At 34.0% G+C, this 15,335-nt stretch overlaps 1 protein-coding gene across 3 annotated transcripts in view; it reads left to right on the forward strand.

Moving 5' to 3' along the window:
- NAALADL2 (N-acetylated alpha-linked acidic dipeptidase like 2) overlaps window positions 1-14,931 on the forward strand; it is a 967,958-nt gene extending 953,027 nt beyond the window's left edge. For all 3 annotated transcript variants that reach the window (XM_033211735.1, XM_033211737.1, XM_033211736.1), the window contains one exon: window positions 8,460-14,931. In XM_033211735.1, the coding sequence (XP_033067626.1) occupies window positions 8,460-8,658 (199 nt within the window). In that variant the 3' untranslated portion in view covers window positions 8,659-14,931. The remainder of the gene's footprint in view (window positions 1-8,459) is intronic.
- The last annotated feature ends 404 nt before the right edge of the window (window positions 14,932-15,335 follow it).

A 15,335-nucleotide genomic window follows, 5' to 3' on the forward strand; every position in this document is an offset into this window, starting at 1 on the left:
AGCTACTCGGGAGGCTGAGGCGAGAGAATGGCGTAAACCCGGGAGGCGGAGCTTGCAGTGAGCTGAGATCCGGCCACTGCACTCCAGCCTGGGCGACAGAGCGAGACTCTGTCTCAAAAAAAAAAAAAAAGAAAAAAAAAGAAAAACAATGTAGTTAGATGGACTGAGAACTCTTGACAGTAACTGCAAAAGAACACAGTTGTTTATTCCCTCTACAGTCCCCTGTTCTATTTTATATTTAATTATAAATGAAAACAGACACTTTTATCTATTTCTTGAGTCATACCTCTTCAAGATAATTCGTATTTTAAAAAATTATGCTATGATGGTTTTCATAGTCAACTCAGGCTGCCTAAGACAAAATGCTATGACTGGGTGGCTTAAACAACAGGCATTTATTTCTCACAGTTCTCAGGACTGGGAAGTTCAAGATCAGGGTGCCAGTCTGGCCAGGTTCTGGAGCGGGTACTCTGGCTGGCTTGTAAGTGGCTGCCTTCTTGCTGCATCTCTGGTACCTCTTCCTCTTCATATAAAGGCTCTAATCTCATCTTGGGGGCTGTATCCTCATGACCGTATCTAAATTTAATTACACTGAAGGCTCCACTTCCTAATATCATCCCACTTGCGGTGGCTAAGGCTTCAACGTGTGCATTTGAGGCAGGAACACATTCAGTCTATAACAATGGCTGACCTTGGTTTTTGTTTTATGTGAAAAGTCCATCTGTCACTCTGTGAACGGATTTTTAAACTTTTAATAAATCAGTACAGATATCCTAACTTTGTAATGCATACCTCATGAGGACTGTGTGGCATGATTTACTAATGATATTTCCTGAGTTTAGCTAGTCATTTAAGAACTGTCAAATCCATATTGTACTCTGTCAATGGGCACGGTGGCACACGTCTGTAATCCCAGCACTTTGGGAGACTGAGGTGGGTGGATTGAGACCATCCTGGCTAACATGGTGAAACCCCATCTGTACTGAAAATGCAACAAAATTAGCCAGGCGTGGTGGCACGTGCCTGTAGTCCCAGCTACTTGGGAGGCTGAGGCAGGAGAATGACGTGAACCTGGGAGGCGGAGCTTGCAATGAGCCAAGATTGCACCACTGCACTCCAGCCTGGGCAACAGAGCGAGACTCCATCTCAAAAGATAAATAAATAAATAAATAAAATAAAGTAAAATAAAATAAAGAACAAATTCTCATGGGAAGAAAAACACTAACAAATTTTATAAATTACCTATTGCCTCATTGAAAATCACCTCAAAATCTAATGGCTTAAAACAATAACTGTTTTTTCCTGCTATTCTTCAATATGCCATTTAAGCTTTACTTAGCTAGGTGGTTCTTCTGGTTGGGGTTGACCTGTGTCTTGTTATCTGTATTTGTGTCTGCAACCAGTGACTCTTCTGTGAAGTTGTCTTGGGGCTAGCTAGTAAAGACAAACCTCTACTGACCAGATCCTTGTGTTCTTTCCTCTTCCAGCAGGCTTACTAATCCCGTATTGTTCACATGGTAACATGGTGGTTTTGCAGAGACGGAGAGGGAGAGGGAGTAGGGGAGAGGGAGGGAGAGGCAGGGTGGGTGGCGGGGGGGGAGAGAGAGAGAGAGAGAGTAGCAGCATCGTGGCTTGCCAAAACTGTGGGGAGGTGAGGGAGCGAGAAAGCACCATATAGGAGATTTTGAGACATGGGCTTTCTAAATATGCTATATTCTGTTGGTGAAGGCCCAAACCAAGTTCAAGAGGTAAAGAAGTAGTCTGTGCCTCTTGATGGAATGAGCTGCAAAGTCTTATTTTAAAGGAGTTTCCATACATAGATGAAAATAATTGCAGCCATTTCCCTCAACAATATACCACACATGTCTTTGTGCCTTAGTGTCTGCAGAGTGAGCTTATGGCTTGACAATATCAATAAAGTCTTGATTCTCATTCTGCTTTTGCTAGTATAGAACTAATTCAAATTTAGCTCAAAAGATACGTGTAGTATAAATAGTGTAGCCACGCATTTTGTGCATTCTAATGGATGTAGTCTCCAAGTAAAATAATCTCTTCTGATGTTGATATAAATACAGTAATCCACTGTTAACTATGGAGTACAGTTAGTATAATCCCTAAAAGAATTAGCAACAAGTGTATGAAATTTAGCTGGCCTTTTCTCTCTGCATTCAGCATGTATACTCAGTCAGTTTTGAAAGACATGACTTATTATTTAGTGTGATTTCATTTAGGAGTTTCTCAATATGGGGTATAATGAATGTTAATTCAGACTTACAATGGATGGCATCCTGTGCCCATTTATGAATATAAGAAAGAACATTTGAAAAAGAGTCATCATTTCCGTCATTAATTTACTAATTCAAACACATGGAAATGACTCATGAAGATTTTAGTTGCCTTTATTTCAAAATTCATTTTTTTTTTTTTTCAGTTTTCTTTTGCTTTAGTTGAGAAGAAAAGATTTGTCAGTTGAGTAAAGATATTTCATCTCCTTCACTGATACTGCCGGGAGTTATTAATTAGGTTTCTGAGTTTGGCACTATTCTTTCCTGGTCACCATGATGTGTCATTGAAACAGGCTCATTAAAATGAGTGATGTGTGTTGTAATTTCATTAGTGTCATCAATAATATATTATGCTTTCCTTTTAGTAGTCTCTTTGTGTTGCGTGTGGGTCAGGATAACTGTAGGAATTACATTTATAAGATCCAAATTGTTACATATGAGGAAAGATAGTCATGAGGGTGGAATTAATGTTATTTTACACATGATGACTACCAAAATGATTTCAATTAAATAATATTTTAATTAGGTCTGATGTCTCTACATGCCATTCTAAGATACATGTTCTGTGTATGCAAATAAGATGGTGATTTATTGAATTAGATCTATGCTAACACAATCTATTCTTCTTGCAGGGAACCTTTTGTAAATTGGACTGAAACAGGTGTGTTGAAGAGCAGGAATGATTCAATAAGGAATATGAGTCCTTGTGGTTGTAAAGGACAGACTCTTAACATGGAAACTCTTAAACTATATTCTCACCTTCTTTCCACCATATTTTTTTTCTGCCAGACATGTACCTTTTGACTGGCTATTTGTCAATTCCTAGTCTTTCCTAATCTGAAAAATATGGGTTTATAATGGAGGAGAGACACACTTAGGGACTCTGATATAGTGTTTATTGTTCATATCTTTTAACTCTATTTGACCAATTCAATTTTGGTGACATTACATGGGAATTCAAAGAGATTTTGAATTAGAAGCTTCCATACGAGTATTGATCTAATTGAAATATTTACAAACAAGAAGCATTTGCATATTAAAAATGGTATAATAGTGGTTTTGCTGTCAAGAGATGATTCTGGGAGTACTTAGGATTAATGGTTGAATATGTAAAAGTTCTCAGAGCCAAGAAATGAGAACATATGTGATAAAATGTAAAAATGTGATTTTGTTTTAACCCTCCATTTAAGTATTAAAAGTAATGTAATGCTATATTTTCATAAATGATTCAAAATGCAAAAATTTACTTTATGTAAGCAGGAAGCTAAGTGGTTTTCAGTACACAAAAGAGGAACTACTTCTGAAAATCAATAGGAGAAATGATCTTTCTCATGAAACATTAAAGGAGATATTTTTGTTAGCCCCAATTTGTTTTTAAGGTAATACAATTTATCTGGGTGAAAAACGTATTTCTACTATTATAATAAAGATCATCTAAATCAAGTAACATCAGCAGTTACCCAAAATGAAGGTTTTTTTAAATGATGGTGAAAAAAATCTCAGTCACTTGTATTCTACTAGAATCTCGGTATCCTAGCCTTATGCTGATTTGTATCCAATTTGAGTAGAAATGGATATGAGTGTTTATCTTCTGTAATAGCTTGCCACAAGCCTACTGCTTGAATCATGTAGCATATGGAAAATGTGTTTAGCTACTTGCAGAATTTCTCAAACAAAAAAAGATTCATTTCTGCTCATATGGCTTGTTTACAGTCATTATAAAAGCATGTTACTATGTTGCTTACTAGGTAGGAGAAGCAAGTGTTGGCCTACTCCACATTCCATTGCATTGGCCTTTAGGAAATGTCCATATTGATTTTCAGTTATAAAATAGTAAATCATTCTAATTTCTTGTGTTTTAGACCTGCACATTTTAGGATGTATTTTTATTCTTCTACATTATATCTCTTCTAGATATTTTATGGTAGTTATTGACACATTTTACAAAAATATAAATAGAGATGTTCATGCTTATGTGAATTGCCATCACAGGATTAATCTGTAACTTATATGAGCATATTTTATTAATAACATCTTATCATTAAATTAAATATGGATATTTAACATTTAATAAGCACAGAATGTATACGTGGAAATGTACTTCATGCCATTGGGTTTTGAAAATGTGGAAAAGCCATTATAACAGCCTAAGAATCTTTAAACATGCCCCCCATAATATACTAGTTGCAATGTTACAGCTCATTTAAGGAATAGTTCTTGATATAATATTTTTGTTTGTCAGCATACTAAACAATATGTCCTCAACGTATGGAAATAAAATGTTTGATACAATTTTAAAAATATAGATTGTACTCTCTCTTAAATTCTGGAAATATATTTGCCATTTAATGATTCATAAACATGAAGCTCATAAAGTGAAGGAAGAGAATTCAAAACTATAAATATGAAAAATGATTAGTTTTTTATAGTAGTTTATTCTTATTAGTAAAGTAGTATAAGTTGTCTACAAAGCAGTATTTTTTACATGGCTGAATAATTAAAATGTTTTTAATCCATTTTTATCTAAAATATCTTGATTACTAAATGACTGTTTCATCATTTATATATAACTACATATACATATATCCATTTATATTTATGTTTGTTTAAATAATAGATTATAAATGTAAATATGTTTGATATGTATCCTGGCACCAGAAGCCAATTCTTTCTCCTAAATGACAAAAAACGTTATGTTAGCCTGAAAAAAACTAACTTTTGTTTAGGTTCTGTCATGTGCAAAAATATTCTAGGCAGCTTCATCTCCATTTTGAACAATTCTACAGTTCAGTCAAAGTGTCTCTAAAATTATTTGGTTTCTCATTTTTATGAAATAAAATTTTTCATTTAGGGAATATTTAGGGAAACTTTCAATAAGTATTTCACTAATTCTCGCTATTGCTATTTTGTTTAAGTCATTTTGAGATATTATCAAAACATTTTCAAAAGTTCTCTGTATAAAAATACATGTATACATATGTATATGTACATACATAAATAATCTCTTACATGATTATATTCGCATGGTTGAATGGCTTCTTCTGAAAATCCCTTTAATGTTAAGAATACCTGGAGAATAGCAAAGGGAGAACGTCTGCTTTAAAGAATGTTCTGCGTCTGGAAGTAGAAACAAAATTTTCCGAGTATACATGGAGTCTAACATTTCCTGGTGCTGGATGATGAATCAATTTTGTGATTACTGAACATACAGTTTATTCCCAGATCGCATATTTCTCACCTGTAACAGAGGGCTGGAGCAGTTGTGTGTATGGGCATAGAGTGTGCATTTATTTCCCAGGCCAGGTGACCAGAATGTGGGTCAATCTAGCAGTGTTGGTGATGAGGCAGGTGGAGTTGTCCCCAGTGCCAGAGGCAGTTCTATCCCTCTTTTATGTGCTCCTTGGGCTACAGAGCTTCATCACTCCACAAGGCCTTGTACCAGAGCATTGCTCACAACCCTCTTCCACCTGGGAAGTAATTTTCTCCCTCCCATAATCAGGGAATATATTTTTCTTAATACAAACTATAAACCTGAATTCAAGAATATTCAGAATTTTGAGAGTATCTTTCTTGCATTGCTCTATTTTCTTAATACAATGCCAAGTTTACTCATAAGCATGAAGATCAAGGATATTGGACTATTAGAGATAGTTCCCATTTAAATTTTTCTGTCTTGAACATAATCATTGAAATAATCTCTCTATTCAAGAATCTTCTTTTCCCACCACCACTCATCATATACTCGTTTCAACAGAAATTGCTCTCAAAAGATACAAAATCGACCGTTCTTCAATGAATTAGGGCTTAAAATGCAAAATAAGCTGAATTGATATAACTTATACCAACATTATTGAGGGTCTACTGAGTTCCCAGCACTGAACTAAGCCGGATAAAATTTTAACTAAATTAAATCACCATGGCTAAAGACCTCCTAGCTTCCCAGCACTGAATTAGACTTGATACAGAAGTAACGTGTTCTTCACTCTGAAGTGTAAAGCAATGAGATCATAACATATCCTTGAAAATATGGATCAGGATATCACAACAGATAAGACACGGAGACAGATAAATGAATATCAGAAGCCAATTGGATATGTAAGGAAAGTGAATGACTTACAGTGTTCTGGCTTGCGGGATTAGGTAGATTTCACTCCCCATAAATGCCTACAGAGTACATGGTGAAAAGTGCTGGCAAGACTGAGACAGTGAAGCACTGCTGAGAGAGGAAATGGTGATCAAGAACTCAATCAAGTTGATGCTGGTGCTGGAGAAAATTACAAATTAATAAATTTTGTGCTGTGGCCCTGATTCCATCTTTTCAAACTCAGTCATCGCTGTGTAACTTAAGTCTTTGTCACTTTTTGTCTGGACTAAGTGATCTTCTGTTCTCCAGACACTATATTACAGCTAACGTAATTATTCCAAAATGAAATATAATCACCTTTCTTTCTTGCTTACATCCTTTCACTGGTTTCTTATTGCTTATAGGAACAAGCTTAATCTTTTTACCTTGGTATACCAGGCCCTATATGATATGGCTATGACTTGTTCTCCCATGTCTGCTCCTATCATTGCCCAGTCTGGCCCTATACTCTGATCTTACGAAAATGCTAACATGGATTTCACTAAGGATATCATGTTGTTCTATAGTTTCGTGTCTTTGCTTATGCCATTCCTTCTGCATAGGATGCTGCCCTGTCTTCATCTCTTTTAGCTTTTTTCCTTTCCTAAACTTCTGTAACTGGTAGCTCCCCTCATCTTTCAAGATGCTGTTTAAATATTCTCTGTTTTAGACCTTTTTCTGACCTTTCCCAGTAGCAATCTATCATCTGTTATAGCTAGACCTTACATCTCTACTAAAACAATTAGAAAAATGGATTTAAGTTATTTACATGTTTGCCTCTTTTATTAGACCATGGGATTTTAGCTAGTTTGGGTTAGAAATAAGACAATGATGCAATGATTCATAACTTTCTAACAAAATACATCTATTGGTATTTATCAATGAATAAAGGTGACTATGTTAGACTTTCCCAAATCAAATTTATCTTTCTCAGCAATTTGACTAAGTTACAGGTCACTATTTTATTATGCATCCCACACTTGTGAGAAGATGGTATTCTAGATGTCAAACATATATAAAAGAACAGAGAATAGTGTAATGAATTCTATTACCCAGTTTCCACAGTTATCAACTAATGGTCAACTGTGTTGCTTCTATACCGTCTGTAGCTCTACTCTCTCATCTTCCCTCCAAATATTTGAAGCAAATTCCAGACATAATAACATTTCATTTGCAAATATTACAGTGTGTATTAATATTTCTAAGTGATAAGGGCACTTTTAGAAAACATTGATGATGCCATTATCACATCTAAAATATTTGCAATTTCCAAATGTCACCCAATAACTAGTGTTCAGTTTTGCACTACTTCTTAGATTTTAAACTGTTTAAATACAAGTCTAGTAAGGTCTATGCTTTGTGAATAGTTGATTTTTTTCTTTTCTTTTTTTGGGGGGGGCAATTTTGCTCTGTTATGGATATTTTGCCAATATTCAGAAACGTGTTTGGTTTTTACACGAAAGGAGGAGTGCTACTGATATCTTGTGCGTGGAGGCCAGGGATACTGCAAAACATCCTACAATACACAAGGTGGCCACCACAATAGAGAATTATCTAGTGAGACTAGGAAGAGGATGACATTGAGAAACTCGGATCTATAGGTTCCTCCTGCATTATATATTGTATTGCAATTTATTTGTTGAATAAACTGAGTCATTTGTCTTATAAAGTTTTCCACATCTATATTTTGTTAATGATACATCGTGGTATAATTTAACATTGTTTTCTGTTTCTTGCATCATCAGATTCATATACAATTTTCTTTTGCTATCAAAGCTGCTTTTTTTCTGTCTCATAGATAGTGTTGTGTACTTCCACCAGGAGGCACATAATGTCTGATCATCTCTCTCTTTCTCATCAGTATGGGAAACTATTGGTGATCAATGTCTAAATTTGTTAATTCATTAGGAGTTGAAAAATAGTCATATTATGTTTTTATAATTTATTCATTTATTGAAAACATCACTGACTCTTAGAAATATTCATTCCAACGTTTGACAGAAAAATAGCATTGTGCATGAAACATTTATGCATTTTGTATTTCTTTTCAGAAACATCCTGTACCACCTTGATGAAAAGACAAGCCGGTTTTCAATACTTGTGGAGGCTTGGGAACACGGCAAACCCCTTGCATCAAATGAGACCCTTCAGGAAGCCCTGTCAGAGGTGTTGAACAGCATTAATTCAGCTCAGGTTTACTTCAAAACAGGACTTGATGTGTTCAGGAGTGTCTTGGATGGGAAGAATTGAGAAAACTGAGCATTTTTTAAAGTTTGCTTACAATTCCACAAGCAAAAGCTCTAATTTAACCAGATTTTCTGACATTGAAGGCTTATTTTCCCCAATGGCTTTTTGACAAGTATAAAGCTATTATTACATTGTATTTTTTAAATGTAAATATAAAAAGAACATTTTGCACATTTAATATTTTTTGTAGCTACATTTCTGAATATGTAAAGCAAGTTATTGAAATAGGACTTAAAAATTACCTATTAAAAAGAAATCTGATATATATATATATATATATATATATATATATACACACACACACACACACACACTATTTTGAGGAGAAAGTTTCAAGAAGTTCTGGAGTATCTTTGTTCCTATAGGCAGAGCATAGGGGAACACAGTTTATTCTCTCTGATAGAGCTATTAATGACCTAGTTTCTGTAAAAGAAATGAAGAGTTGATATGGTTCAGATTAACTTCACTATTAAGTGTTCAATATGAAGAATTCAAGTATTCTGACTGAGTTGACCTAAACCACTTTGAATGTTTCTATTTTATGAAATGAAGTTTCTCTTCTTAACACAACTAGATGTAGTAATACACTGGTTATGAAATTGTATTTTTTTAAGTATTAATGAAAAAAGAGCCATAAGCATTCCAGGGAAAAATCTCAAGGTAGCTACACAGAGCAATTTAAATGCAAATCTTTTTCGTAACAACTTACAAGGTGACTAGCTTTGAAACCCTTAATTTGCCTCAGTTGATTTTCTAAGAATTTCAGGAGTGATGTATGTCTTAAGAGGGAGAAAAACATATCTTATTACTTTTTCTCTTGTTTCTTTTGGAAACACTGAAACAGAGACTACTCTAAAATGAAAGCATCTCACATTGGTTTTCTTTCTTGTATCTTTTCTGAAACTCCTTGCTGTAAGGCAGCTTTCACAGAGTACTATATATTTTCCACAGTAAAGTAGCAAAGTTTCTCTTTGAAACCCAAAATATCTTCTAAAGTATCAAATTTCTATTTCTGCCTCTGACAAAAATAACTTGCTATGAAAAAAATAGTTGTTTTTATCAATACAAGCTCCTTAATACTATGAAGAAACTTTTGGTATTTTTTCTTCTTTATCCTTAATTGTGACTAAGATGGAAATCTAGAAAATACTCATGCTTCTAAGTTTCTACAGGGTTACTGTAAGAGAGTATCTCATCTACACTTCAATTCTTCTCTCATGTGGAAAACTAAGTTTTTTATATTGACATTGTCGTTGAATAGCTCTAGCAATTACTATTATTCTCTCAAACACTAAAATTCTACCTATTAAGTGTCAGGTTAAAGTTCTAGTTTATCTTTAGAAGTTTATTTGAAAAATGATTTTCCTATACTGGATAAAGCAATTCCCCTTAGGAAACATAGCCTCAGAGTATTTCATATAAATTTTCTCTACCTAATTCGAACATACTTCCCCATCACACACCACCAGAGCAGCATTGCAGACAGTCTGTGTATGTTTAAATTTTCACTTTTTATGGATGAGCATAAACCTAGTCTTAGTCTAAAGGCAAACTAAAGTTGAGGGAAGATAATTAATCAATATTCATTAATTGATTTATAAGGTTCAACACTTTCTACCCTAAATTATTTTTATACGCTCAAGGCAAAGCATGGAATTGAGGCAATTAGCTAGATAATTTAAGCAGAAACCCATTTTCATGGAAATTGCCTGTGTGCACGTATTTTTAGATGAAAAATGAAACTACCTTACAATATTATTTTTTACCAATGTATTTGTTTGAAAACATTTGCCATGTTGAAGAATGTGTATAGGAAAGGGCTAGAAATAAACAGGCTTGTGCATACCGAGACATTCATGAGCTTTCTTCCTCTTCAGAGATCATCAGAAAAGAGGTGGGAATACACATGCAGGTGCATGTGAGCCCAAACGCCAGAAAGTCTTATACCAGAAGAACTTAAATATTTAACCACAGGTTGATGTGTTCATTCCTGTTATTCATTTACAGATGAAATTAAAACAAAGAAAGGCAAACTATTATCAGTTTGGTAGTTCACTATTTTAGAGCAAATTTCTAAATGAATTTATTCCCATAACCTGCAATAGCACTGAGAGCAGAAAATATGTTTCTTCTTCATCTTTGTTTAAAGATTGCATACCTAGGTAAGTCACATTGTATAGATAAAAACTTTCTTCTGTATTCCTCACCTCTAAATTAAATGTTATTTCTATTTGAAAAGTGTAGTTAACTATGGTTTGTATTAGTCTATTAAGAGATACATGGAGAAATTTAATTATAACTAAAGCAGATGTCCAAAATTCTATACATGCTGCTTTACATCTTTGCAACAAACCTCTTAACTAGCAGCATTATTTCTATAGTGTGATTACCTGAGGATGCCTCCAAATGTACATCATTTCACTCCCCTCCCCACCCCACCCCCAATAGATCCAAATAAATAAAATCCTGAGCAAGTTAATAGCAAGTGTTATGTGAACTGGTAGTAGGTTTAAATTGTTGCTGAATTGTCCATATGCCTGGTGCTTCTCACAATCTTTCATACATAGAATGATGCCTAGGAAATAATGAATCATGAATATTCTCTGAAGAAAATGTGGCAAAGGCGTAACAGTGAAATTTATGTTCAGGCAGGGTATGCATGAAATACTGCCCTTTATGGAAAAGCATAAGTCTCAGAATCAAAAGAAAACCTAAGAAGGATTCTGGTCTAAGCCGTGAGATCTTGCCTTCAGCCAGAGAAGGCACTATCAGTTACCCCCACCAGATGTAGTAACTAAACCCAAAGTGAGTAAGAAACTTGGACATAGTCATGTATTTAGTTAGTAACAAAAGCACCACTGGAATTTAAGCTTCTCTGCTTTCTCATGCAGTATATCTTGCTTCTCCCTGAGGAGACAGGGTTATAAATGATCTTTTCCAGTGCATTCTATGTAACCAGCCATTCTATCAGATGTTGCATGGGCTGGTTTTAATTCGAGGCTAGTTCTTTCTCTGACTGTACCTGACAAACAAAACTGTCCCCAGGAATTCAGGCAAAGGACACAAAGACTGGGTACTTGAGAGAACGTTGAGCAAACTATTTCTGTAAGAGGGCAAGTTAGGCCAGTGTTAATTAAATAATCTAAATCACCATTTCTCAAAATGTGAAATTTAGAAAGACAGGGCTAGGAATCTACGTCTTCAGCAGGATTTCCGGATGTTTCTTACACACACTGATGTTTAAGAATTTCTAATCTACATTAATCATAGGTTCCAACGTAGGTTCCAAGAAAATTCTAGTTGAAATTTCTAGATAGATCGAAGAGTCACAGTAACAAGAAAGACATAAATCTTTGTTATTAATGGAATCATTATGAGAAAAGAAAAGTGGACCCATTTTATCCCTAAGAAAACAATTCAGTTGCAGCTTATATTTGCGCCTGCTATATCCCAGGCACTGGTGTTCTAGAATTTTTCCATGTATTTTTTTTTTTAATTCCCACAACACCACATTTAAAAATGAGAAAACTAGGTTGAGTGACTTGTCCACAGTTTCAAAGCTAATAAAAATGATGAGGCATGTTTCTCTTCTGGGCTCACTGTGTTCAGTTCTTTGTTCTTACACTGAGTGCTGAAAAAAAAAAAAATCAGACTATTTTCATTCTAGAAAGTGATATAATTGAAAATTTTAACATATTTCTCCAAAACTGATCAGACTGTGCAGTCTGTCATTTTTTTGGTATAATAAAGGAGTTTGAAGAAACAAATGACATCATTCCTGATGATGGTAGCCCCTCCAACAATGGTGTATATATTTAGGTAAAGTTTGAAGATATCTAAAGAGCATGAAAAGGCAAGTGCGCCATTGTGGAATATCATGACAAGTAGGCTTACAAACAGTAAAAAGAGACCAGAAACCACAAGTCTTACACTTTCCTTCTCTAAATGTTTATATAATTTCAATTAAAAAAAGAAAAGCAGGTGCTGTGATTTAGAACCACAGTTTTATGTTATTTTTAAAAATTCAGAATAACCAATTGACTTTTTAAATTAAATAAATGTAGAGCATATAGTAAGTTTCCCCAGAAGAAAGATAGATGTTCACAAAAATAAAATAAATGATTATTTGTGACCATCTTACTAATGATGAATCAGCATCTTTGCCTCAAATGAAAGTCTATAATTATTTGTACGACAAATTGGTAGACCTAGCCAAAAATATTCTCATGAGACATTCTGTGATATGTGTAACTGATTACTCCAAAAATAAAGCTTTCTGTGAGGGTAACACATTGTCATTTCATTGGTTTAATGGGCTATTTAAATGTGCCTTATCTGCACATTTCCTTAACAGAAAGGAATTGTTTTAAATTACCAATCCATATGTTGAGTGGAAAGGAAGTTGGCCCACATATTCCAATAAATATATCAGCAACATAACAGTTTCATCACGGGACCGTGGATACAGTGCAGGGAAAAAACAAACAAACAATACAATATTTGAGAAAATAAATATTCTGCCCAGCCACACTAGTGAGTTTCTATTTCTTTTATGAGTTTAAATTATCAACTTTAAAAAGCCTCATTAGAATTTGCTATTCAGAAAGACCTTAAAAACCCTCACAGAGTTCTAAGCATCCCATTCATTGAAAATACTTTTCAGTTAAGTAGATTTGTTTTGTGTACTCCACAATTTTAGGTGACATGAATTTGAAGCACAGCAAAAGAAATGTATAAAAGATAGCCTTTTCTGGTCATTACCATGTCTACTCAAGTTTCTGTTTTCTAGGTACACACTAACATTGTAATTTTTCCCCCTGAGAAGTAATTTTGAGATCTATCAGTCTCAATTTAAATGATCTATTAATCAGCCAGAGTTTTAGTTTTATAATATCGTTCCATTGTCTGACAAAGATATACACACTAAAGTGCCTTTAGCAGGCTTGGTACCTTGATTATTGCAAGATGACATATTTCTTAAGACATTTATAATCTTATATTTGGATTTGATCTGAATTTACAAATAAAAGGGTTAAACTGAGGCAGTCTCAAGCAGCATTTAAGAAAATGAAGTGGCTTCAAATTTTAATGTTTCTGGTTAGATTATTTTGTTTAAATTATACAATTATATAATTTTCTGTAACCAAAATGGTAATTTTGATGGATTTTTTTAATGCCAAAATCCAATCATCAAGGACAAAGAAATGCATGATTACTCTGCTGTCTTATGCACGATTCAGTCAAGAATTAACTCAGAAGCATTTGATTCAGTGCTTACATCTAGACAAAGCTTTAATGAGTGCAGACACAGCCTAACAATATTTCATTTAATTTCTTTGAGGGCTTAAGCCAATAAACACTGAGGTAGCTTTTCTCAGAAGGAAACAGATTTTATTTTCCAGGTGCTAATTAATATGTACCACCTAAGTCCCCAAAGGATCACACAGGTGCCTGTATCATGCCATATGTCATGTGCTATATTCCTGCAAGCTCAAGAGAATAATATACCATCATTATTATGAATTATTATGTTGCATTGAAGTTAATGTCAGTCTTTTTTTTCTAATTAAAGAACAAACTTGGCATGTGAATAGAAGCTTAGCTAGAGAAGTGGAGTTAGAGTCCCTGTTTTAATGAACTATGTATATTTTTCAATCAAAATGTTTAATTATTTAATTATCTAGCCTGCTCGGTAATCATAACTCTCCAACTTCTTCAAAAGACCTTTATTCAATGTATTACCACTCATATGGTCATTACTTGGTGTGTGTTTTATATTTTGAATTTCTTAGATGCTTTCAGTGTATGTGCTAGTGTTTTATTAATATTAAAAATTTTTGTTTACTTCTATATCAAACTGCCGCAAATGGACTACCTTATTTTGAAAGTTAGAATAAAATGCTATTACTCTCTAAGCAGAACTTTAGCATATCTGTTTGATAAGAAACACAAACAAAATATTTTTCTATGCTATTGCAAATTGTCCGCAGGAAACAAAATGCCAGATGGTTAAATTTAGCTCACATAATTATATTCCAAAGATGTTATAAATAATTCTATTTAGCATCTGAGATAGGTCTCTATTAGGCAATTTCATGTTTACTTTTCTAACAGAAAGGTTTAATGGCAAATACATGCTTTATATTCTAACTTGCTACTTGGAGAATATGGATATTCTGAAAAGAAAAACCCTTTCTAGAACACTTTGCAGGGCTAATTTTTTTTTATAGATATCTAGAAAATAGCCTGGGCAACAAAGTGAAACCCTGTCTCTCTCTCTAAAAAAAAAGTTACTAGGGAGGCTGAGGCGGAAGAATCATCTGGGCCCAAGAGTTTGAAGCTGCAGTGAGCTAAAATCATGCCACTGTAGTCCAGCCTGTGTAACAGACAGAACCTATCTCAAAAAAAAAAAAAAAAAGAAAGGAAAAGAAAGTCACATGCTGTTGATAATAGTTTTATATGTGTTTGGAATGTTAATATGGGATACATACATTTAAATGCATTTAATACTTTAATCATGTATGCAATGTAGCAGCATTTAGATATGTAAGATTTTAGAAGTAAAATCTCAGTGGTATAACATTTAAAACACAGCCTTAAAATGAAGAATAGGGAAGAGCAGGAGAAAATTTATAAATTAACCTAAGGTAAAATTTGGAGGAAAATTTTTCCAAATAAAT

This window comes from Trachypithecus francoisi, unplaced genomic scaffold (assembly GCF_009764315.1).
Source record: "Trachypithecus francoisi isolate TF-2019V2 unplaced genomic scaffold, Tfra_2.0 Lachesis_group0, whole genome shotgun sequence".
NCBI classification, from domain to species: Eukaryota; Metazoa; Chordata; class Mammalia; order Primates; family Cercopithecidae; genus Trachypithecus; species Trachypithecus francoisi.